This window comes from Bombyx mori, chromosome 2, assembly GCF_030269925.1.
Source record: "Bombyx mori chromosome 2, ASM3026992v2".
Taxonomy (NCBI): Eukaryota; Metazoa; Arthropoda; class Insecta; order Lepidoptera; family Bombycidae; genus Bombyx; species Bombyx mori.
Window position 1 is genome coordinate 6,766,469 of NC_085108.1, and position 25,005 is coordinate 6,791,473.

The 25,005-nt window shown below is 42.5% G+C and overlaps 2 protein-coding genes across 2 annotated transcripts in view; both read right to left on the bottom strand.

Annotated features, from left to right (window-relative positions):
* Inv (invected homeodomain) overlaps positions 1-25,005 on the bottom strand; it is a gene marked incomplete at its 3' end in the record, with an annotated part of 92,024 nt that overhangs the window by 35,227 nt on the left and 31,792 nt on the right.
* On the bottom strand, positions 1,115-8,518 carry LOC134200224 (uncharacterized). Its single transcript, XM_062672663.1, has 2 exons — positions 8,286-8,518; positions 1,115-6,124 (listed from the first exon to the last, which is right to left on the bottom strand). Exon 2 carries the CDS (start codon positions 5,058-5,060, stop codon positions 1,305-1,307), a length of 3,756 nt encoding a protein of 1,251 aa, XP_062528647.1. The 5' UTR covers positions 5,061-6,124; positions 8,286-8,518; the 3' UTR covers positions 1,115-1,304.

Genomic DNA, 25,005 nt, shown 5'->3' on the forward strand with positions numbered 1-25,005 from the left:
CTATACCATACATTACTTTGGTTATAATTTCAATGACACTCAAATTTTGGATAAAGCATTCACACATTTGCCGAAGAGTTTTTACTATTCGCTGGTAGTTTAAAAGGCTATTTCAGCTACGCCCGGGTAGGCGAGCTCACGGGTTCAACCTGAGAGAATTTGCTAACACCAGACCTAGCAAGAGCAGTGCTGCGCTGAATCTGTAACTATACTTGAGACCTTAGAAATTATATCTCACGGTGGGTGGTGCATTTACGTCGTAGATGTCTATGGGCTCCAGTAAGCACTTAAAACCAGGTGGGACTATGAGCTCGTTCTACCTAAGCAATAAAAAAAAGCTATCCCCGGAATCGCGACCCACTGAGAAGATCCGGCGAGAAACTCAGCGGATTTTGTCTATGGGTTCGCTTGCTCATCGAACGAGGACAGTGGTCGGTGCTTGAAGAGTCTAAAGCCACCAAGAGTTGACCCGGGGGATTCGACTAAGCATGCTTTGGGCGACGGCGGCTTAGAGTTGCCCCGTCCGCGTCGCCTGGGTCGCATATGTTTTTTTTTTTTATTGCTTAGATGTATGGACGAGCTCACAGCCCACCTGGTGTTAAGTGGTTACTGGAGCCCATGGACATCTACAACGTAAATGCGCCACCCACCTTGAGATATAAGTTCTAAGATCTCAGTATAGTTACAACGGCTGCTCCACCCTTGAAACCGAAACGCATTACTGCTTCACGGCAGAAATAGGCGGGGCGGTGGTAGCTACCCGTGCGGACTCACAAGAGGTCCTACCACCAGTAAGAGATGTCAATCCACCTGATATAAAGTGATTTCTAGGATCCATAGAAGAAGCAAAATACATATTATTATATGTATTAAGCTCTAATGAACAAACACGTAAAAAAATAATTGTGTTCGATTCGAACCCAGCGACCTCGTGGCAGCCTAGGGCTACGGAAACCAGCACGAGGTGCGCGTCGAACATGTGCCGCGATTCGCGGCGCCGTATGTACTATTTTAACAAAATATCATGCAATCACTCACCGGAACCGATGCCTTCGTCTTCTCACGCCGTATCACTTAGGGAGAAGGGTATGGGGCAGGAATGGATAAGGATTAGCGATGATACACAACTTTAGCGTAGACCGTCAATATACAGGTACCGTCCCGTTCGAGAAGCAAGACAAAGTGACAGATGTCAAATCGCGACGGCACCGTCAAATCGCGACCCGTGTTGCCGTGGTAAGAATTCAAAAACTAACGGATTGGTTTCGAACAGTCACCCGCCCGGACAGGTCCCCTACCTGTCCCTAATCAACTGGCAGCCGGGACAACGTTGTGACCGCTCGTTTGAGAACCGAGTCCCCGACCAGAACCTCTGCAGACCGAGGGGTCCCATCCTTACCGGGAAACAGATTAACAATGCGCCCCCTACGCCAACGCAGTGGCGGCAGGTTAGCATCCTTAACCAACACAAGGTCACCGACGTGAGGGGGACTGGTTCTATCCGTCCACTTAAAGCGCTGCTGGAGCAGATGTAAATACTCAAGGGACCAACGTTTCCAAAAATCTTGGGACATCTGCTGCAACATCTGGTATCGCCTCAACCGTCCAGGCTTGATATCCGAGAGGGGATACTCCGGCAACGCATTGAGTGGCTGTCCTATCAAGAAATGGCCTGGAGTTAACGACTCCAAGTCATTCGGGTCTGAACTGAGCGGGCACAACGGCCGTGAATTAAGTACCGCTTCAATTTTACAAAATACCGTGGTTAACTCCTCAAAGGTGAGCGAGGTTTGCCCTATCACGCGCATCAAGTGAGTCTTAGCCGATTTTACTACTGCCTCGAAAATTCCACCCCAGTGGGGGCATCCTGGAGGACTGAAGGTCCACCGAATACCGCGACGAGAGAGGGCCGTTTCAATATCCACCTGGTTATTGTTCAAGAAATTTACTACATCCCGCAAGTAACGGTCCGCACCTACAAAATTCGTTCCGTTATCGGAGCGTATCAATTCGGGTAAGCCTCGACGGGACACAAATCTATCCAAGCTCGCAATAAAGGCTTCAGTTGTAAGGTCGGCAACAACTTCAAGATGTACAGCTTTGGTTGAAAGGCAGACAAAAACGCACAGATAAGCCTTAATTAACCTAACATTCCGCAAACGTGAAGCCTTGATCATGAAAGGCCCAGCGAAGTCCGTACCAACTCCAGAAAACGGCCTCATCTTCTTCACTCTGTCTGGAGGCAGATCTCCCATCTGAGGCTGCATCGTAGACGCCTTAAGCCGATAACAGGGTAAACACCGGAAAAGGACGCTCCGAACCGTACGACGCCCTGACAGAATCCAAAATTCCCTCTGGAGGGATGCCAACAGCGCATTGCAACCGGAATGCGAATTTGCGATGTGGCGATCCATCACCAACAGGTCAACTAACTGGCTCTTCTTGGGAAGTAAAAGAGGATGGCGCGCCGAATAAGGTAAATTGGAGTTACTTAATCTACCTCCCACTCGAATCAGCCCCTGGCCGTCTACAAAGGGGCTAAGACGAACGATAGCTCCACGAAGCTTAGGGCGCTTAGTCCTTAGCGCCTTCAATTCTGAATGAAAGCTGGTGGCTTGCACAACTTCAATTAATTTCAGCAGCGCCTTCTTCCGCTCGATGGGACACACAACAGGTGTCATATTGCGTTGAGACACCGACAAACGACAATTCCGAATAAACCTCAAAATCCAGGCGGTAACCTTAACCAGCTTGTCCAAGGAGCTATAACGGTTGATGAGCAGATCCAAATCCAACCCCTGAATCACTCCTCGATCCTCGAACTGCGCCGGTGCAGCCACGAGACCTGGAGGAACTTCTATGCGAGAGGGAGGCCACTGAGAAGCTTTCTTGGTGAGCCACTGGGGACCCCACCATAACTGATGATCAACTATTTCCGATGCTAAGCATCCCCGAGAAGCGCAGTCCGCCGGATTGAGCTCACCAGGCACGTGTCTCCATGTTAGAGGGACCTCAGAACCTTGAATCTGGGAGACACGGTTGGCCACGAAAACTTCAAGTGTATGAACCGAAGCCTTCAACCAGCACAACACTATCTGGCTGTCTGTCCAAGCATAGACAGTGTTTTCTAAATCAATAACCGACCGTAAACTAGTAGCTGTATGGTTTAACAACCTAGTCAACAGAGCGGCACCAGACAACTCAAGCTTCGGAATCGTCATGCGTGTCCGAAGCGGAGCGACCTTACTCTTAGCTAACACCAACCGTATATCAACCCTTCCAGTTGAAGAAACCGTTCGCAAGTATACCGCAGCTGCGAATCCGCGTTCCGAGGCATCCGAAAACCCGTGGAGAGACGCCTTGTATTTGCCCGCAGGAACCAGCTTCCGAGGTATTGACACGTGGTTAATATCAGGGAGAGACGAGAAAAAGTTCAACCAATCCTTCAATAGGTCACCAGCAATCCCCTCGTCCCATGACAGGTTAGCAGACCACAGTCGCTGCATGAAGCACTTTAAGAGAAAAGTGACAGGAGCGATCCAACCGTTTGGATCGAAGGTTCGAGCAATTGTGGAAAGCACCGTTCGCTTAGACCATACCTTTGGATTTTCCAACTCCACCCGATAGGTAAATTCGTCTTGAATCGGACGATATTGAATCCCTAGGACCGACAGCATGTTAGGGTTATCGACATTCTCGAAAAGATGGGGGTCCTGTTGAAACTCCGTTGGCAAACCAGTCAACAACTCAGGACAGTTAGACAGCCATTTTCTCAACTCGTACCCGCCCCTGCTCAAAAGGCGGATCAGTTCATCCTTGCGTGATAAGGCCTCTTCGACACTGTCGGCGCCCGTACATACGTCATCGACATATAGGTCCCGTTCCAAAATGTCCGCAGCACGAGGGTAGTGCAACCGTTCCCTCACTGCCAACTCCCGCAAAGAACGAACCGCTAAATATGGACTCGACCGCAACCCGTAAGTGTTCGTGTTCAGTTCATAAATTTTTATGGGCTCATCTGAGCTTTCACGCCAGAGAATGAGTTGATACCGCCTATCCTCCGGATGAATCACCGTTTGCCTGAACATCATACGGATGTCTGCCACGAAAACGATCTGGTGCCTGCGGAAGCTCGTCAGTATGTCTGAAATGTCCCGGTTCAGCTTTGGACCCGAATGGAGACACTGATTTAACGAGACGCCGGAGGAGGTCGTGACCGAACCGTCAAACACGACCCTAATTTTACCGTTAGGAGTTTTCAAAACCGCATGATGAGGCAGGAAACAGTGCTCCGTAGCACTCCAATCTACCTTGGAAACCGACATGTGACCTAAAGATTCATACTCCCGCATAAACTCTACATATTTCTGCCGGAACACCGCGTCGCGCCTCATGCGTCTCTCCATTGACAAAAGTCTGGTCTCTGCTGCCTTCCTCGAACTGCCTAGCAGTGGGCGATTCGCCCGAAAAGGAAGTCTTAACAAGAACCGGCCCGAATAGAGACGACCCGTATTATTCTGGTAAAACAGCTCACATTCCTCCTCATCCGGGTTAACTCGATAAGCTGTAGGAGGTTCTTCTAGTTCCCAAAACCGTTGGACTACTTCCGAAAGCGTAGATCCGACCAGAAAATTGTCCGATTTCCTCGCAGCGACTGGCCGGAACGCAGGACCCAACAATACATGCCCTAATTTTGTGTCCATTGCAACCAAACCCTCCGCATGAAGAACGCGCTTCCCAGTCAGGAGCAGCTTCCCTAGTACATCCGCCCCAAGTAGTACGTCTACTGGCCCCGGTGTGTCAAACTTGGGGTCCGCTAGCCGTAAGTCTGAAGTCAATGACCGTATGTAACTATTTACCTTCACCGGAGGGTGACGACCTATCACCTCAGGCATCACCAAAGCTGAGACTCTAAACTGTAAGCGAGGGTTAGGATTCGATGAGAAAATAAATGAAGTGTGACCGATCACGTCCGAAATTCTAACATTGCCCACTCCACGAATAGAATGAGAAGACTTGTAAATAGGATTGCCCAACCGTACTGCAAGGTTGCTCGACATAATACTGCCCTGTGCGCCGGAATCCAACAGAGCTCGAGCAAACACAGTGTTGCCATCCGAATCCAACACCCGAACAGAAGCGGTAGGAAGTAAAACAGCTTCTGGGGCTGGGGCAACACTGCAGTGAGCGGCAATTTCCTAGCGGGGGCCCGGGTCCCCGCTATCCCGGTCGGCGCGCGACGGAAGGTCGTAGCGTGCCAGCGGATCCCACGCTCCCACATAAGGCCCTCGTTTCCCGTCCCGCCTCATATACCTCCGCGTACGATGGCCAAACGGGCCAAACACTGGAGGGAGTCGCTCCAGCGTCGGCCGCTCCCTCAGCGGAGGGGAAAACCGTACTTCTGAGGGAGGGGGAGACGAGTGAGCAGGGCTACTCGATCCAGCAGGCGAACACGGCCCCGCACGGGGGGACAACGTGGCCACCCCGGCGTAGCTAGTGGGCATCCGCTGGCACCCGCCCGCAGTACCTAACCCGGCGCCTCCCTGCGAAGCCTCTTCCCGAGGGTCCACGCCGCCGAATTGGCGAGGGCTACGACCGGTGCGCTCACCGGTCGGCGAGGCTGGATGACTGCGTCCGGATGACCTCGGAGTGGCGGCAGACTCCAGACACAGGAGGGCATGGTGCCGACCGTCGCAATTAGGGCACAATTGTGGCTGTGGACAGACGCTCGCCGTGTGCGGCCCAAAACAAAAAAAGCACCATCGCCGCTGGGCAACGATGTTGCGTCTACCCCTGATGCGCGTCGACCGGAACCTCGGACAGGCGGCTACGTCGTGCCCGCTCTCATGACAGAAGGCACACCGTGGGCCTCCCACCGCTGCCATGAGCGCAGTCAGTCGTTGAGACGGCCCCCTCTTATCCCCTCCCCCTCCCCTCTGAGCAACCGAAACGGCGTGGCCGGAAGCCGGCACACGCGACCCAGAGGAGGAGGGCGGTGGCATAATCTCGTGTCTGCGACTTTCGGCTTCTAAAAACGCAAGCAGACTGGCCAGGGTAGGCAGTTCGTCCCTACCTGCGTTGTCCTGCTGCTCGAATCGAGTGAGCACCTCAACCGGCAGCCTACCTGCAACAATATAAAAGAGCAGATATGACCATTGGTCTACTGGTAGACCCAAATTGCCCAAGGCCTTAGTGGCCACCGTAACTGGATTCAGTACCTCGGCTCTGATATCGGAAGCCCGAGAAAGTTTGGGTATCGCAAACAGCCTGGCCAGCTGAGCGTCCACCAACCGTCGTTGATTTTGATATCGGTCGAACAGGATCTGGCGTGCGACCGCATAATTGTCGTTGGTGATAGGCAAGTGTGCCACCAATTCACCAGGTTCACCTCGCAGAGCACCCCGAAGCTGAGCCATCTTATAAGAGGCAGTCAAGTCCGACCGACCATGGACCAGGCTGTCAAACAAATTTATAAAGCCGACCCACTCGTTCAGATCACCGTGGAAGATCGGCAGGTCAATGGAGGGGAGGCGTGATATGACGCCTGACGAAGTTCCCGAACCTCCATTACCACCGGAAGACGACTGCTTCTTAATATCGGCCACCCGTTGCAGAATGGCATCAGCGTACTCCTGACACTGGTCCACGTCAAGACCGATGGCATGGATCACCTCCTTCTCCACTTCGGACCCCAAAGCAACGAGGTCAGACAACCGATCGTACACTACCTCCAACCGTTCGTGCACCTGAGACGCCCTATCGAGCAATGCTGCATCCCTATCCGTTCTGTCAACCAAAGCATGAGCTGATGCGAACCATCGGAGCTCACTAGTCACCTTCCCGCGAATGTAGGACACCGACATGTTACTTGCAGTTTACAACCAGAACAAAAAAAAATCAAAAAAAAATTCAAAAAAAATTCAAAAAAATGTCAAAAAAATAAAAAAAAATAAAAAAAAAATTCAAAATCAAAATTTAAAAAAAATCAAAGGAATTATTTAAAGGAGTGTACGAGTGAGCCCACCAAAATATTCCTACTCCTAAGTATTTAGGTAACCTAGACCTCACCACTGTACCAAGGACACCCCAACAAATAAGAACAAACTTAAAATTAAAAGTTATAAGATAGAAAATTGCTGATACCAGGTTTTGAGTTGCAACTAAACTCAAGCGCACCTGGCCTCTAGACTATAACTAGAAGCTAGTCACCAAGCAGGACCCAATCAACAATTTACTATCACAAAGTATTCACACTGTTCAACGGGTAAGTCAAATAACAAAATTAAAATTAAAAATTAATTATATGATAGCAAATTGCTGATAAAAATTTGTGAATTAATTTTCAAACACTGATGGCCTCAGGACTATACCAAAGCCAGTCACCAAGCAGGGCCCACAGTCAGCAATCCACTACCACAAATTCAAACAAGTAATTTAAATTTAGAACAAATTAAAACAAATAACAAAAAATATATATAATAGCAAATTGCTGGTATAAGTTTTGAAATGACACTCATACACCGTTGGCCTCTGGACTATAACTAAGCTAGTCTCCAAACAGGGCCCAACCAGCAATCTACTACTACAAGTTCAACAAGTACTCCAGTTATATTCAATTACAAATGTGTTGCAGCTCAATTATACTAAAATATAAGTAGGAAGTGAGCTACAATCATACACAAATTAATAATAAATTATAAACCCAAACTGTAATAACATTCAGATTGTTACACACAACTATGCTTAAATAGATGTGGTAATCTACTGCTATGATGAGCAGAATTAACATAAATCTGTAGTAATAGTATGAAAATAGCTGACCACTGTAGCAGCTGTGTGCTAGGTCATAAACTCAGCCAGCACAGCTGTCCAACTCACGTACAATTAGTCAGCTATGCGCAGTGGAAGCTAATAAATCAGTCTTACTATTACTAACTATTACTACTCACTAATTTTCTTAACCAGGTGGATAGAAACACACTAAACGACCTGACCTAGGTCAGCAGAATGATAGTTTAAACAGAACCGAACCCTATGCCTACACTACTTCTGCTGACTAGTAACAAAATTAAGTGAGGTTAGACGTAAAAATTTTTACTTCGTGGTAATTTATATAGATTTCACAAATCTAACCACGCTCTGCTACCAGAAATTGTTCGATTCGAACCCAGCGACCTCGTGGCAGCCTAGGGCTACGGAAACCAGCACGAGGTGCGCGTCGAACATGTGCCGCGATTCGCGGCGCCGTATGTACTATTTTAACAAAATATCATGCAATCACTCACCGGAACCGATGCCTTCGTCTTCTCACGCCGTATCACTTAGGGAGAAGGGTATGGGGCAGGAATGGATAAGGATTAGCGATGATACACAACTTTAGCGTAGACCGTCAATATACAGGTACCGTCCCGTTCGAGAAGCAAGACAAAGTGACAGATGTCAAATCGCGACGGCACCGTCAAATCGCGACCCGTGTTGCCGTGGTAAGAATTCAAAAACTAACGGATTGGTTTCGAACAAATTGTGTAACATAAAACCGCTGTCAATCCCAATAATTAAAACTTACAATATAATTCTATAATTGTAACCACTGTCATATTTCATTGAAATTTACAAAAGGTATATTAAAAAAAATAAGATAAAAAATACCTTTATATAAATAAAAAAATCTAGACCTTAATCCGATCGTTTCTTTCTCTGCTCTTATGAATATTAGACGGAGAGCTAGAATGTTTTTTGACAACAACATAATAGTGAAATATTAATACGCGTAGCAAAAACTTTGTGGGTTTGGCGAAATCTGTGATTATAGAAGGTCTTTGACAACAGAACCATGATAATGTTCAAACTTATAATTTGATTTAATTATAGTCGAATTTCGACTACTGCGGGACCACTAGTAGTCATAAATTTGTTTAATAGTGTTAAGATACCATTCTGTATGTGCACATAGAATCACTAAAATATTATTACAATTTTGAATATGATCAATTAAAACAATTTTTTAATTTTTATTATTTCTTGGTGGAGGAGCTCACGGCCCATTGGCGTTAAGTGGTTACTGTAGTCCATAGACATCTACAAAGTAAATGCCGCCTCCCACCTTGAGATAAGAGTTCTAAATTCTCAGTATAGTTACAACAGTTGCACCACCCTTCAAACCGAAACGCATTACTGCTTCACGGCAGAAATAAGCAGAGTGGTAGTACCTACCCGTGCGGACTCACAAGACGTCCTACCACCAGTAAGAATAATTAAATAGTAAATATCTATAAACACACACATAAACATTTAAAAATTGAATGAATTGAAATTGGAATTAATTTTTTTTGAAGTAGCTTACAAATATTTACTACACAACGTTAGATAGAAGTCAACCGCCTCTTACACAACACGAACAAAATAATTAATCACTCGAGAAACTTTATTATCAAATTCTAGAAAAATCCTAAGACTAAAAACAAATATAAAGCCTAATAAAGCTCTTTTACTACACAGCTTTTCTGAGTCACTATACCACCCAAAGAGCGAGCCTATCGCTCTCTCGCTCTGCCATATAGCGCCATCTCTCTCGACCGTCGTTTTTTTTTCTCTCGATTGAACAGTTTGTTGTCAAAATAAGGATTATAAAAGCACTTGGACGGCTTTATGCGATTTGATTAATTTAATTATTAATTTAACGCTTTATAGATTTGAGGTTATTTGTTTATGTCGAATTGAGACATTGTGGGTCGTTTTGTTTGCGCGCTCCGGTTGCAATCATCCTCTTGTCTGAATTTGGGGCAAATTATTGACGTTTCTCCTAAAGGTGTAAAGCAATTCAATGATGTCTTTGACCAGCGTGACGTTTCTATCCGCCATTGTACTAAGCACGAAATTTCTTTTAAACTTAAAAAAAATATTTTGTAGTACTGCATAAAGCTATCCATGTTGGCATTTATAAAAAGAGAGTAGAATAAACGATCAATGTGAATGATGACTTAATTTTTAGAACCACCACGATGTAAGCGGACACCGGGTATGGTGAGCGGTGAGTTTGGATCGCGGCGAAGTCTGACTTAAGATTTTAGGGATGTTTTTTTTTATTGCTCAGGTGGATGGAGGAGCTCATGGCCCACCTAGTGTTGAGTGGTCACCGTAGCTCATAGACGCCTACATAAATGCCGCCGCCGTACAGTGTCTGCAACCTGAAGATCTTGGGCTGGTAGACCGACGGCCCGAATGTTTTTTTTTCTTCTAGATTCAACGAGCTAGTAGGTAGAGCTCACGGGGCTCAAACCGAGAGTGTTGCTAACACTGACCCTAAGCAAGAGCAGTGCTTCGCAGAATCTACTACCGGATCGGAAACGCGACCCACTGAGAAGACCCGGCGAGAAACTCAGTGGGCTGTGTCTGCGGGTTAGTTTACTCGCCGAGCCCTTCGTCGCAAGCGTCGGGTTCGACCAGAACGATGACCGGTGCTTGGAGTACCTAAAAGCACCGTTAGTGGATCGGGAGGATTCGAAATGACGTGTGCTCAAATGTTATTATCTGACACTTGTATATAGAAAAACGTATCTTGAAAATTATCTTGTGTTCTGTTATAGATGTCGCCAAGAGATCATTGCGGTTTGAAGTGTAGGAGAAATCGTTGTTTTAATGGCTTTGTTAGTTAATCCTTTTCATGCTGAGTTTATTTTCACAGATTTCACAGAACTTACTAAAGGATTTTAAAAAAAAAGTACCTTATAAATTAAGTGTCTTATAGAATCTTAATTATTTATCTCAAATGTCGATGAATTTTCGTAATTATTTCTGTTATGTATAACAGATATATAAAGTTACTCAAATGGAACTTATTTTTTACTGTAAATCTATTTACTTAATTTAAAAAAAAAAGAATATTGCACAATAGTCAGTATTCCGACGCATTGCACTGTAAACGCATTAACACAGAGTCGATCTATCGACGGTTCGCGCTCTAAGGGCTAAATGGTAATTTACTGAGTCATAGAGCGCGATTTCGCGTCCCGATACGACTCGACTCGTAAAATATTGATTGAAAACTCCCTCGATCCAGTTTCTTAACAATGCGTACCTAACGTCACAAGATCCATCTAACAGCCTGTATATTAGACGCGCTCTGACGTCATATCCCTTTCATTTTATAAATAGCCACCAAATTTTATTAATTGCTCCACGGCAAGACAGATCTTCGAAATCTTATACGCGGAGGCGAAAAAAAAAAAGCGCTGACATTTTATCGGATCTCGTCCGAGAACGGAGATAAACTCTTTCATTTAGACATTATATCATGCCTATTTATTCTCAATTCACTTAACACCTTGAACGCCATATCAAAAATCGAGAATTTTCATTCAGTTTACCGTCTAAACTAGACGGTAAAGGTCGCTAAATTTTATCCTCCATGCAAATAGTCGAAGTTTAATAAATCTATATATATAAAAATGAATTGCTGTTTGTTAGTCTCGCTAATACTCGAGAACGGCTGGACCGATTTGGGTAATTTTGGTCTTGAATTATTTGTGGAAGTCCAGAGAAGGTTTAAAAGGTAGATAAATATGAAAATGCTCGGAATTAAATAAAAATAACAATTTTGTTTTTCCTTTGATATTTTGTCCCCCGTCGGACGGATTCCTTTTGTTTGTTTTAAGTTTATTTTATACAAAAGTTTAGGTATTTTATTTATCGATTGAGGTACTACGAAGTCAACCGGGTCAGCTAGTTTTATAACGAAAATCTTAAGTTGATAACAAATTACTGATTCACTGATTTTGGTTTGGCCCGAATGGTTATACTACGCTAAGCCCACCACTGGGTCGTAACAGATTAACTACAATTCCAAGCAAATGTACTTAATTTCATTTCGTCATTACAATTTCAAACAAATGAATTTCATTTCGCTCCATTAGTTGTGTATGCACAGACTATATAACACCTTTTTGGCGGGAAGGGGGCTGAGGTTGTATTATTATTATTGTTTTTTTTATTACTTAGTTGGATGTCGATGCTGTCATCCACCTTGAGACGAAGTTCTAAGGTTTTAACATCGACTGTCCTGTCCTTCAATCGAAACGCATTACTACTTCACGGAATAGCCAGGGCGGTGGTACCTACCCGTGCGGACTCACAAGAGCTCCTACCACCAGTAATTACACAAATTATAATTTTGCGGGTTTGATTTTTATTACACGACGTTATTCCTTCACCGCGGAAGTCAATCGTGAACATTTGTTAGGTACGTATTTCATTAGAAAATTGGTACCCGCCTGCGGGATTCGAACACCGGTGCATCGCTACATACGAACGCATCTGACGTCTTATCCTTTAGGCCACGACGACTGTTTTGTTTTGTTTCATTTATTAATTTAATGTATCCTCAGGTTTCAATCGTGTCTTCGGCGCGCACTTTGCGGTGGGTTTCGTGGAGTCGGAGTTGTGGGGCTCGATGGGGTTTAGTCGGTAGTCGGTTTTGCGGGGTAGCTCTTGCGTGGCAGACGCCGTGCAGTGCCTCGCGCGCCTTTCTCAAGGCGTAGTCTCACGGCAGGAATTGGAAGAAGAGGAGGACCCCTGTCTTCTTCTTCTCCTTGTTCTTCTCTGGAGGCGCCGGTGTCCGACATAACCCGGTCTCTTACCCCCCTCGACCGGGTACCCGTAAATGGATTCCCAAGCGTTAAAAAAAAAAAAGGTTTCAATCGTGTAATAACAACGGCTTATTAACCGCCTAGCGTCTCTAAAAGTGCACAAAAGCCCAAAAAGGCAATGCAAAGTCGCTGGTTGTACCTTCTAGAATTCTCTGCCGAGGGTCGTGTGTTCGATTCCCGCATCAGGCAAACGTTCGTGTGACGAACAGGCTTATTTGTTCTTCGTTTTGGTGTTTATTTTCTATTTAAGTGTATATTTAATAGTATATATGTAAGTTTGTCAGTCCCCGGTACCCATAACACAAGGAATCTTAATTTGGAGCCGGATGACTGTGTGATTCGATTAAATCTTAAGCCTCATGTTTCAAGGCTCATTGTCTTCGGTGACCACTTAATACATTATGGGCTTGTCAATTCTTCTTCTTCTTGCTTCAGTTTCCTCAAGGGTCGTGACCACCTCATCGCAACAAGAGTTTATTCCGCATCATTCCACGGCATTTGCCTCTATCGGTCGTCGAGTGTAGTGCGGTGTGTAGTGTAGTGTGGTGTCGAGGGTAGTGCGGATATGGTCAGTCCAACGTGTCGGGCCTCTACCTCGTGGTCTTCTTCCGTCCACCTTGCCAGTCACCATTAGCTTCTCCAAGTTACCGTTATCCTTTCTTGCAATGTGGCCAAAGTATTCCAGAACTCTACGTCAATTATCAGCCTTAAAAAATTTAGGTGTACTGCAACACTACTGAACAACAACTTCGAATCCGAGCTTAACAAACATTCCGAAAGCACGAACAGAGCTTTGTTGTAGAACCAAACACAAAAAAAGTTCAAACGGTAGCGTTTAATAGTCCCTAAAAGCCCAACTTAAAATATTATCGTCCTCATCTGTCAAGTTGAGACGGGTTATTTTGACATCTGTCAAATTAATGTCAAAATGGCTGCCTCGCGATAACTTGAGGAGTTTTAGGTGAATTGAAGATAGAAAACACGCATTTAATTGTTTTGTTCATTACAAATTAGATTTAATTGTTTTTCTTTTTGATTGAGTACGTATATTTTTCAATTTTAATTGATCGCAAAACCTTTTGTTTCAAAATTTAACCAATAAGATTATTTCGGTTTTTGTTGGGTGTTAAAGGTGTATAAATATGTCTATGCTATATTTACCATTATCCATACTTTATTCTACCATACAACTTTAAAATGGAAAAGAATTAGCGCTTGTTAAAAAAAATCCCAACCTTCTTTAAAACATCAGCACAGTCTTACTTTACTACGAAAAGACGCTTAATAAAATAGATTTACGGCCGCTCACACTTGACGTTCCATTGACATATGTCATCAATGACACAAGTGACAGATACGTTCAGTCCTTTGCCGAAAAAAAAGTTTAAAACGATCAATTAAAACCTTTTAATTTGTCGAAAGGATAATACAGCAAATTAACACGGTCCCCGGGCGGCCGTTACATACATTAGTCAGCGTTAGGTTATAAATAAAACGACTTGGTATTGTCGTGAAACTGTAAATACGTCGGCGGGAACATTAGTTGAGGCGAATCATTAAAACTTTTGCGTTAAACGGAACGCATCCGCGGCAAGGGATGAGGGCGGTGACGTTTTTTGGTATCGACGTCGACTATCGATATCAGATGAAACAGTTACTAAAAAGTAAAACTTTAAACATAATCTATTTTTTTATTGCTTAGAAGTTGGACGAGTTCACAGCCTACCTGGTGTTAAGTAGTTATTGGAGCCCATAGACATCTACAACGTAAATGCGCCACCCACCTTGAGATATAAGTTCTAAGGTCTCAGTATAGTTACAGCGGCTGCCCCACCCTTCAAACCGAAACACATTACTGCTTCACGGCAGAAATAGGCGGGGTAATACCTACCCACGGGTAATACCCGCGCGGACTCACAAGACGTTCTACCACCAGGCTAAATCTAAATAGTTTTATTTAATTAGTAAGGTGGGCGGTAGTTTCAGTTTCAGTGGACTACGGGCCATTAAGCACCAAGGGGACCTCAGCTAATCTGTCCAGGTATCATAGGAGAGCATCAGTAACAAATATCCCATAAGCATTAGAACCAGAGATCTAATTCCACTCTTTAAATTAATTTCAAAATAATATCGATATAAGTTGAATGATCTAGTGATTCAATTAAAAAAATACTAGCAACCATTTCCCGGACAAATCGATATCAAAGCAGCACTAACAAAAAAAAAGCACTTAAACAGTCCAAGTGTGAAGTCACTTTTGGCGCCAAATCCGCTGTCAATCTGACAGCTCTTTACGATTCAAAAACGCACGCCCGACAATAAATAAACACAAAAACGTCATAACGCTAACAATAACATAAGTTTGGAATTAATAAATCGTAATAAAAGCGACCACACAGCGAGATTAATATGGATTTATATTATTTTTATACGGGCCGCCATTAAACAGCTAATTGGTAGAAACAGGAGAACACAGAAATAGCCGATCAGAATATTTAGAACGACGCGTATTTGTCGTGTTATTTATTTGTTTCACGGGTCATTGAGTTAATTTTAATTGTTTGCGTTTTAAGATAAGGAAACGGAATTTTTATTTTGTTATACATATTATTATTACCAATTGCTTTAATAGTGTTTTGAAGAAATTTATTCAAACCGAATCGGTGAGGGAAAGAATATGAGGGAAGATAAACAGTTTTATTGATTTATAGCCTATCTCGGGAAATAAATGTTCTGATCTTGGCTTCATAATTATAGGCCATCTGACAAACCTGTGAAGGTATTATAGGGTTAATCTTTAGATGTACAAATTCAGATATTCTGGTATCAGATTAAATCCCTAGGAACATTATCAAAGAACAAAAAAAAACCACAAAAAGTCTTGAATGTGAATTTTGTGAATACGTTTTAGCTTTCATTTGAGTAAGGATCCGCTGTGATTCTGACCAGATCTCCTCAGTGAGTCACGATTCTGATCCGGTGGTGGATTTTGCGAAGCTTGCTAGGGCCAGTGTTAGCAAATTCTTTTAGATTGAGCCCGTGAGCTCACATACTGGTCGAAGCTGGAATAGTTCTTTAAACTACCAGCAGATATCACTATTGCTGGAATATCTAGATGTGTTTACCACATCCCATCAGACACACCCATTCCATTTCACGTGGATATGATTCGCCCTTAAGTTGAAAACCGTACAAATCTGTACTAATATTATAAAGATGAAAGATTTGTTTGTTTGTTTGTTTGTATTGAATAGGTTCCGAAACTACTGAACCGATTTGAAAAATTATTTCACTGTTTGGAAGCTACACTATTCCCGAGTGACATAGTCTATAATCTTTTTTGAAAAAAATTAAGGATCCTTACTAAAACTCCAATAATCTAGCCTAATGTGTAAAAAAATAACCCAAAATATTCTTTACATCGCGTGCCCTGCGAAAACTATTGATGATAGAATAAAATAATGTACTACGACTTTGTAGAACACATTATTATTTACGAAAAGTGTCGCGACAGCATATGTCTGACTATTATAGTTGTGCCGTAATAAGTGTTCTTTTATTTCAAAAAAAATTAAAAAACGTCAAATATCGTTGAAATTTTTGTTAAAGACCCGAGCGGAGCCGGAGCGGGCCGCTGGTAAACAATAAAATGACAAAGTTGTCAACAGCGGCCAACGTAAAATTTCAATGGTTAATTACTTTCGATTTCTCAAGCATAGACGTATTCGCCTACCGGTCGCTACCATTGACTAATCGTTCGGACGGCCGCGTTAGGGTCCCGTAAGAGTGAAACCATCGAAAGCGCTGTCTAAATGTTAACACCATCATAATATACCACAAATAATATATATTTCGGTTGTTAGATAAGCCGGAGACGTGGAAATCGTTACGACAAAGATTCATCCGATTGAATATACAATTATAAAAAGTTTTAATCTATATATATAAAAATGAATTGCTGTTCGTTAGTCTCGCTAAAACTGAAGAACGGCTAGACTGATTTGGCTAATTTTGGTCTTGAATTATTTGTGGAAGTCCACAGAAGGATAAATATGAAAATGCTCGGAATTAAATAAAAATAACAATTTTGTTTTCCCTTTGACGTGTCCCTCGTCGGACGGATTCCTTTTGTTTGTTTTAAGTTTATTTTATACAAAAGTTTACGTATTTTATTTATCGATTGAAGCACTATGATGTCTGCCGGGTCAGCTAGTCTGTAATAGAGTTTTTTTTTAACAAAAATTAAAATTGACCTTAAGACAAATTAAATTTATTAGATGATTCATAACGCATCGACATCAAAGAACAAATCAAGAAATGTGTGCCATTTTCAAAAGTCAATATTCAATTATATTACTTAGTATCTATTACATTACCTATATTAGTATATCCAAGCGAACGAGGTGGAACCCTTGATACCGGAATGAAAATTGAACTCTGATTGCTTGCTGCGGATGAGGTCCAACTAAATTCGCTCAATTCTTAACGCTTAGCCGCATAGTAATCTCCCTGGCGCTATGGAGGAGCATCCTTAAAGAGGAATGTATCTCTCATCAGGAGAACCTGTGACCTTTGGTAACTGGAAGATGACCCAAGTAGGAGAAATTATCTGCATTCGAGGACTTTAATTTTGTCTCCGAATTTCCTAGTATCTTGCCTATTTCTGTCGCGAACCTTTAAACTAAGAATTCGTTGTCATGTCTTAGGGCGTCATTCACTTTGTGATCCCTATTGACCCTTACCACTTAACCGCAGACATTATGAGTTACTACAAAAAAATCTTTAAACAATCTGTGGCATTTAAGTACGCACCTTTGTATGATGCGTAAGCCCGAACGCACGAGAGGTGGGAAAAAGAATATAGTCTGTTACACGGGACCTTTTTTACCGCCGAAAAAAAAAACGTAAAAATATTTTTTATCTATAATTCTAATAATCTAATGTGTATAATAACTAATATAATATAATATCTTAGAATTATTTATGCCGTTACAACAATAAAAGTAATATTGTTTCAACTGTGGTGTTAATTACATAAAACATGATTTTACGGCGAAATAAAGAAGGGACTATACGAACTCCCTCAAATCCATTTTGGTCTCGACGGAACCCGTTACTTGTGATTATTTCACGCTTCACTTATAATATATTTTTTGTCGCACTCTCGCCGTTGTCTCAAGCTTTCGATAACCTGAACTTTTACGTTTAAAGCTTAATAGCCCTATTAATAAAAGTCCAAATAAGATAAACAAGTAGACAGGGCTCCTATCTTTTTACGATTTTTAAAGATATCAAGTAATGAGTTCATTATTCTTTTAAAAATAAATGTATAGTACAAAAACCGTTTGAGAAAACAAACTTAAAAAAATAATAATAGTAAAAACACCTATATTTTTTATATTTAAATCAAACTCGTAAATTTATTTAATTATACCGTATAATAAAGCTTTGTATAATAAAGTCGATGTATGTTCCAGACTTCGTGGTCGTCGTGGCCTAAAGGATAAAACGTCCGGTGCATTCGTATGTAGCGATGCACCGGTGTTCGAATCCCGCTGGCGGGTACCAATTTTTCTAATGAAATACGTACTCAACAAATGTTTTAAATACAAGGTCAAACAATTTTATCTCTCATCAACCGAATGATCATGGTTCTATACTCTTCGCATATACGAGTGTTACTGTGTTACTTATAATATTTGCTATGTGTATGTGCTATAATTCTCATGTTGTATTTGTTATTTTAGTTATGTGGTATTTGTTCTACACACACTTATCACTTTTTATTATTATTCTCATTATCCTCTCGCAGGTCTGCTGGAAGAGATTTCTCAAAGAAATAAGCAGTGCCTTTGTACATAATTTTCCTATTACTCTGTACTGAGTCTTGTTTTCTGTGTGTACATAAATAAAAAATAAAAAAAATGTTCACGATTGACTTCCACGTTGAAGGAATAACATCGTGTAATAAAAATAAAACCCGCAAAATTATAATTTGCATACTCACTGATGGTAGGACCTCTTGGGAGTCCGTACGGGTAGGTACCACCACTCCGCCTATTTCCGCCGTGAAGCAGTAATGCGTTTCGGTTCAAAGGGTGGGGTAGCCGTTGTTACTATACTGAGACCTCAGAACTTATATCTCAAGGTGGGTGGCGCATTTACGTTGTAGATGTCTATGGGCTCTAGTAACCACTTAATACTAGGTTAGCTGTGGGCTAGTCCACCTATCTAAGCAAGAAAAAAATGCGGTCAATCTTCTAAGCTCCATAATTAAAATTTGACTGCTAGAAACACTAGAGGTGATCCGCGGTTTCAGTTCAATTTTTAAAACACACCTATTTAAACATATCGTTATTATCTGGTAGTGCAAGATAGAGCGGGAAGAGGTCCACCGAAAAAGACATGGATGGAATGTGTGAATGACGATATGAGAGTAACAGGAGTGAGTGTTGAGATGACGACTGATGGAAGAGAATGGTATAGAATAATTCGCTGTAATGACCCTACCTAGTGGGATAAGGTAGAGACAAAGCAGAAGAAGAAGCTATTGCCTGGGCCATAAGCTTCAAATTGACCAATTTGTATGACCGTGGTTACGTGACGCGCGACCACATCGGCGAATAGACAGCCTTATCCGTCGTTATCCGGGTCAAATCAAATTTACCATAAAATAATCTCAAGCGATAATCCAGCTTACACGAACTCTGTGTAATTTTTTCTAAAATATAAGCACACTGTTGAAGTTAGTTGGACAACGCTATGCCCAATCTCGAACCCCTAACCTCACGCGTGCCACCACTACGCCACGAGTACTGTTATTAAGCAACCGAGCTAAGTATAAGTTATGTGAAATGTTTTATAGCTTGCAAAACTTACAACTAGCGTGGGTGGAGCTTAAAGTTTTACGATGGAACATATACAGGATGTCCCGATTTGTAAGTTCGGGTATCCTTTGTAAAAGATAATTCTCTCACAGGCAGTAATATTGATTCAGTAATAACTTAATATCAGGATGGCTTCTAATATCAGGCTGAGAAGATCCGGCGAGAAAACCATTATGCAGTATCTTTGAGGTTTATTTTGGACTTTTTTTTTTATTGCTTAGATGGGTGGACGAGCTCACAGCCCACCTGGTGTTAAGCCCATAGATATCTACAACGTAAATACGCCACCCACCTTGAGACATAAATTCTAAGGTCTCAATTATAGTTACAACGGCTGCCCCACCCTTCAAACAGAAACGCATTTCTGCTTCACGGCAGAAATAGGCAGGATGGTGGTACCTACCCGTGCAGACTCACAAGAGGTCCTACCACCAGTACTTGTATAGCTAATTTTATGTTACATATAACATATTCATAGCACGAACAACGTCACAACCATATATTGTTAATGTATGTAGCATTAATATATTACACAATTATTATAAATATTGTTATCGAAGTTTTCATACGGCTCAAAGGTTCATTATTGGTGACCAATCTATTTTGAATGACGCTTTTAATTCGAACTTCAAAAGAACATACAAAAAGAAATGAAAAGTTGATAATATTCATGTGACGTTGTTTGAAAATACGATTAAAATTACTATGTAACACCCCGTATATATACAGAGTGTTACCTCGTGTGCGGTCCATGAAGTCATTCGGCCCACGCGGCAAAGATTACAGCTTGTATACACACTCGGACATGTCGTATTGACGGTTTCATCGCGAATTGAAATGTCATAACTTGAAGCTCGCATGCCGCTCAGGTTTATTTTTCTCGATTAGAGACTGTTCGTATCGAAACGCCTTATTTAAAACTAGCTGACCCGGCAGACTTGGTAGTGCCTCAATCGATAAATAAAAGACCTAAACTTTTGTATAAAATAAACTTAAAACAAACAAAAGGAATCCGTCCGATGGAGGACACATCAAAGGGAAAACAAAAATGTTATTTTTTATTTAATTCCGAGCATTTTCATATTTATCTACATTTTGAACCTTCTCTGGACTTCCACAAATAATTCAAGACCAAAATTAGCCAAATCGGTCCAGCCGTTCTCGAGTTTTAGCGAGACCAACGAACAGCAATTCATTTTTATATACCTAGTCAGGTCATAAATTCTGTCACATGTTTAATGTAAAATAATTGAAACAAGTTTATTCATTATGTAACCATTCATATACCAAAATGAACTTAACAAAACATAGATTCTTATGACACTAAAGTTTATTCAAAATGACCTCCGTGATTTTGAATACAGGCCTTCAATCTGTGCGGCCAGTCGTCTATCGCAGCACGAACGAGGTCCATGTCAATATCGGCGGCTGTCTTAATCAAGGATGTCTTGAGTGACTCCAAATTGGGATGAGGCTTTGAGCACGCCTTTTCCTCCAAGCGTTGCCATATCTTGTAATCTAACGGATTCAAATCTGGACTGGAGGAGGGCCAGTCTTCGTGCCGGATGAAGTCGATTTCACGCGCCGCCAGCCAGTCTTGTGTGCTCTTCGCTCTATGAGCTGGCGCCGAATCTTGTTGGAATACCCAGTGCCTGTTATTGAACATAGTATGAGAAGCAGGTTCCACAAGGTTCGTCAGGACTGTATTTTGACACACAACTGCATTCGTTTTTACACCTTTCTCATAAAAATGTACCTCTATTAAGCCCCAATAAGAAACTCCCAACCATACCATGAGCGAGGATGGAAAATGACCTCGTTGGACACGCGGAATACGGTTGCTCGCTTCTTCACTACTGTGTGCGTACACCTTATCATTTTGTTTGTTGTAGCTCTCTTCTACGGTAAAAAATTTTTTATCCGAAAAAAAATTTCCCGATATTTTTTTCCTCGCGTACCGCTTCAACAAAGCGCGGCATCTCTTCAGTCTCAGGTCCATTAGACGAGCATTCAAACGATGTCCTGTTTTTCTTCGATATGCCCGAAGCCCTAAGTCTTCATTTAACACCTTTTCACCGTGGTTCTGCTTAACCCCATCTGAAGGGCCAACAGTTTCTGCTTACGTTTGGGATTTCTTTGAATTCGCGCCTTCACAGCTTTTATCACTGCTGGAGTCCTAACAGACCGAGGGCGACCACTTCTTGACCTGTCATCTACACTAGAGTCTTCATTGTATCGTTTGATGGTACGATAAACGAATATTTTGGTTATATTCAAATTTTTCAGTATGTTAAAACTTTGAATTGGCGCGTAACCGCAACGATGCAACGCAATAACTGCAACACGGTCTTCTTTAAGCGTCCACTCCATATTTAAAAATGAGTAAAATTCTAAAAGTATACATTTTTATTTTCATGAACAATTCGAAATTCGAATTCAATAAACTTTTTTGTGGCCAGCATTCTAAAAGAAAAGTTTTTACTGTATGACAATACTTATGACCTGACTAGTTATATAGATTTCTCCACTATTTATTATACATATAAACCTTCCTCGTCAATCACTATCTATAAAAAAAACGCATCAAAATCCGTTGCGTAGTTTTAAAGATTTAAGCACACATAGGGACAGAGAAAGCGACTTTGTTTTATACTATGTAGTGATGCGAGCCGAGGATTCGTGAGACGACAAACTGGCCTAAAGCTACCAGCGAATAGTTAGGGGAAAAAACAAAGGATTATAAATTTTTTTAGTGGTGGTGGGACCTCTTGTGAGTCCGCGCGGGTAGGTACCACCACCCTGCGTATTTCTGCGTGAAGCAGTATTGCGTTTCGGTTTGAAGGGCGGGGCAGCCGTTGTAACTATACTTGAGACCTTAGAACTTATACCTCAAGGTGGGTGGCGCATTTACGTTGTAGATGTCTATGGGCTCCAGTAACCACTTAACACCAGGTAGGCTGTGAGCCCGTCCACACATCAAAGCAATCCCGTGTGGAATCAGAAGTAGTTTGTTCACAAGTTTAGCAGCGGCATCACACGGTATACCTACCAGCCAGTAACCACTTAACATCAGATGGGCCGTCAGCTCGTCTGTCAATCAACACATAAAAACACAATAGGATACACCTTCTCTCGATAGTAATCCAGTTTTTCGTTTATTTTCAAACACGTACGAAGACGTATCAGCGTGTGTGGTCTCTGATCGCCCACGCCCCGAAGATACGGCGTGAGCATTCCGATAAACAGTCCGTCTCGATTTGATAATAACATTATTATCCAGACAATCATTTCAACAGATCAATTTTACTGGTGGTAGGACCTCTGTGAGTCCGCGCGGGTGGGTACCACCACCCTGCCTATTTCTGCCGTGAAGCAGTAATGCGTTTCGGTTTGAAGCGCGGGGCAGCCGTTGTAACTATACTTGAGACCTTAGAACTTATATCTCAAGGTGGGTGGCGCATTTACGTTGTGGAAGTCTATGGGCTCCAGTAACCACTTAACACCAGGTGGGCTGTGAGCTCATCCACTCATCTAAACTTAAACGACCTCAAGACGTCTTTTTTATATTTTTTATTGCCCCTGTAGGCAGACAAGCATACGACCTGATGGTGAGTGGTTACCGTCGCCTATAGACGTCAGCAATGCCAGAGGTAGAGCCAAGCCGCTGCCTACCGCTTAATACTGTCCACAAGCCTCGTTTGAAGAAGGACATGTCATAGCGCTCGGGATACACCGTGGAGGGGAGCTCATTCCAAAGCCGGATGGTACGTGGCTAAAAAGATATCTGTAAACGCACTGTGGATGAACGCAGTGGCTCCAGGTAGTATGGATGAACTCTACTCCGGTAGCGGGCGGTGCGATGGTAAAAACGCGATGATGGTATCATCTCGAACAATTCCTCAGAGCACTCTCCATGGAACATCGGTACAATATACAGAAGGAACCGAAGTCCCTCCGCAAATCCAGTGGTTCCAAGTATGGACCGATACGGTACACTGAGAATTAATCTCTCCTGCGCTGAACGCTGTGTTTTGACAAATTAATTTTGAACTTTTCTTACTGATAATTATATTTAGTCTAGGGTTGGCTAGACAAGTTTTTTTTTTTATAATTTGTCGCACAGCACTCGGATAATACCGCGAAGGGGATCCTAAAGTCGCCTAGATTGACTCGGTGGTGCTGTAGTTAGCGGTCCTGTCGCGCCGATGGTCGTGGGTTCGACTCCCGCATCGGGCAAAATTCGAGTGACGAACAGATTCGTTTGCTCTTTGTCTGGGTGCTTATTTGCTATATGTATATGTATTTTTTTATTGCAAGATAGCTGGACGAGCCCTCAGCCCACCTGGTATTAAGTGGTCACTGAAGCCCATAGACATCTACAACGTAAATGCGCCACATGAGATATAAGATTTAAGGTCTCAGGATAGTCACAACGGCTGCCCCACCCTTTAAACCGAAACGCATTAGGTACTGCTTCACGACAGATACCTATAGGCAGAGCAGTGGTACCTACCCGTGCGGACTCACAGGAGGTCCTACCACCAGTAAAACGTATGTATACATTTAAACGTATATAAGTATGTACTGGTGGTAGGACCTCTTGTGAGTCCGCACGGGTAGGTACCACCGCCCCGCCTATTTCTGACGATATGTGTAAGAGGGGAGTGAGTGAAGAAATGGTATATGATAGAGGAGTGTGGAAGGAGAAAACGTGTTGCGCTGACCCCAGGTGACTGGGAGAAGGCCAGGATAATGATGATTAAGATAAACATTTCCATTGTACATTACATACACGAGTGACTCCAGGGTTTTTGCAGCGCACACCAAAATACCTCGCAGATGACAGATTTTTTCCTACTTACTTGACACTTATCGTTATCTTTTGGGTAGTTCACACTATATCTTTATAAATTACAGCCTGTGTGCTATTCTGATGTGTAAGCTAGAGCATTGTAAAGTTTCATCAAAATCAGTAGTTTTTTCGTGAAAGGTTAACAAACAAACTGGGAGATGAGCAGGAGAATGATGAATCATGAACAAACCCTCTGAACAAGATCTTAAGCTACCGTAGTCTATCGACATCATAACATCAGCACCACCACCTTGAGACATGAGACCTCAAACTCAATACCAAAATATCAAACAGGACAGATTAATTTGCCACGTAAAAAGCTCGTTAAGCTGTGACCACGTTTAAAGTTCAAATAATTAATGCAATAAATTTGCGGATGTGGCAACCCTAGGCCGCTGTCTGGGTGGCCCCATTCAATATCGCGCTGCGAAACAAAACCAAAATGTCCGATGCGCGAGCGAGATGTGCATAATGACGTCACCTCATTCCGTCTCTTTCTAATACGATTATTCGCGGTATTACGAGCTCTGTGTGCTTAATGCGAGTTTTTTAACGTTTTCGATAACGTAAAAGTTAACTCAAATTTGTAACTAGCTTTTACGCTATCGATAACGTTAAAACA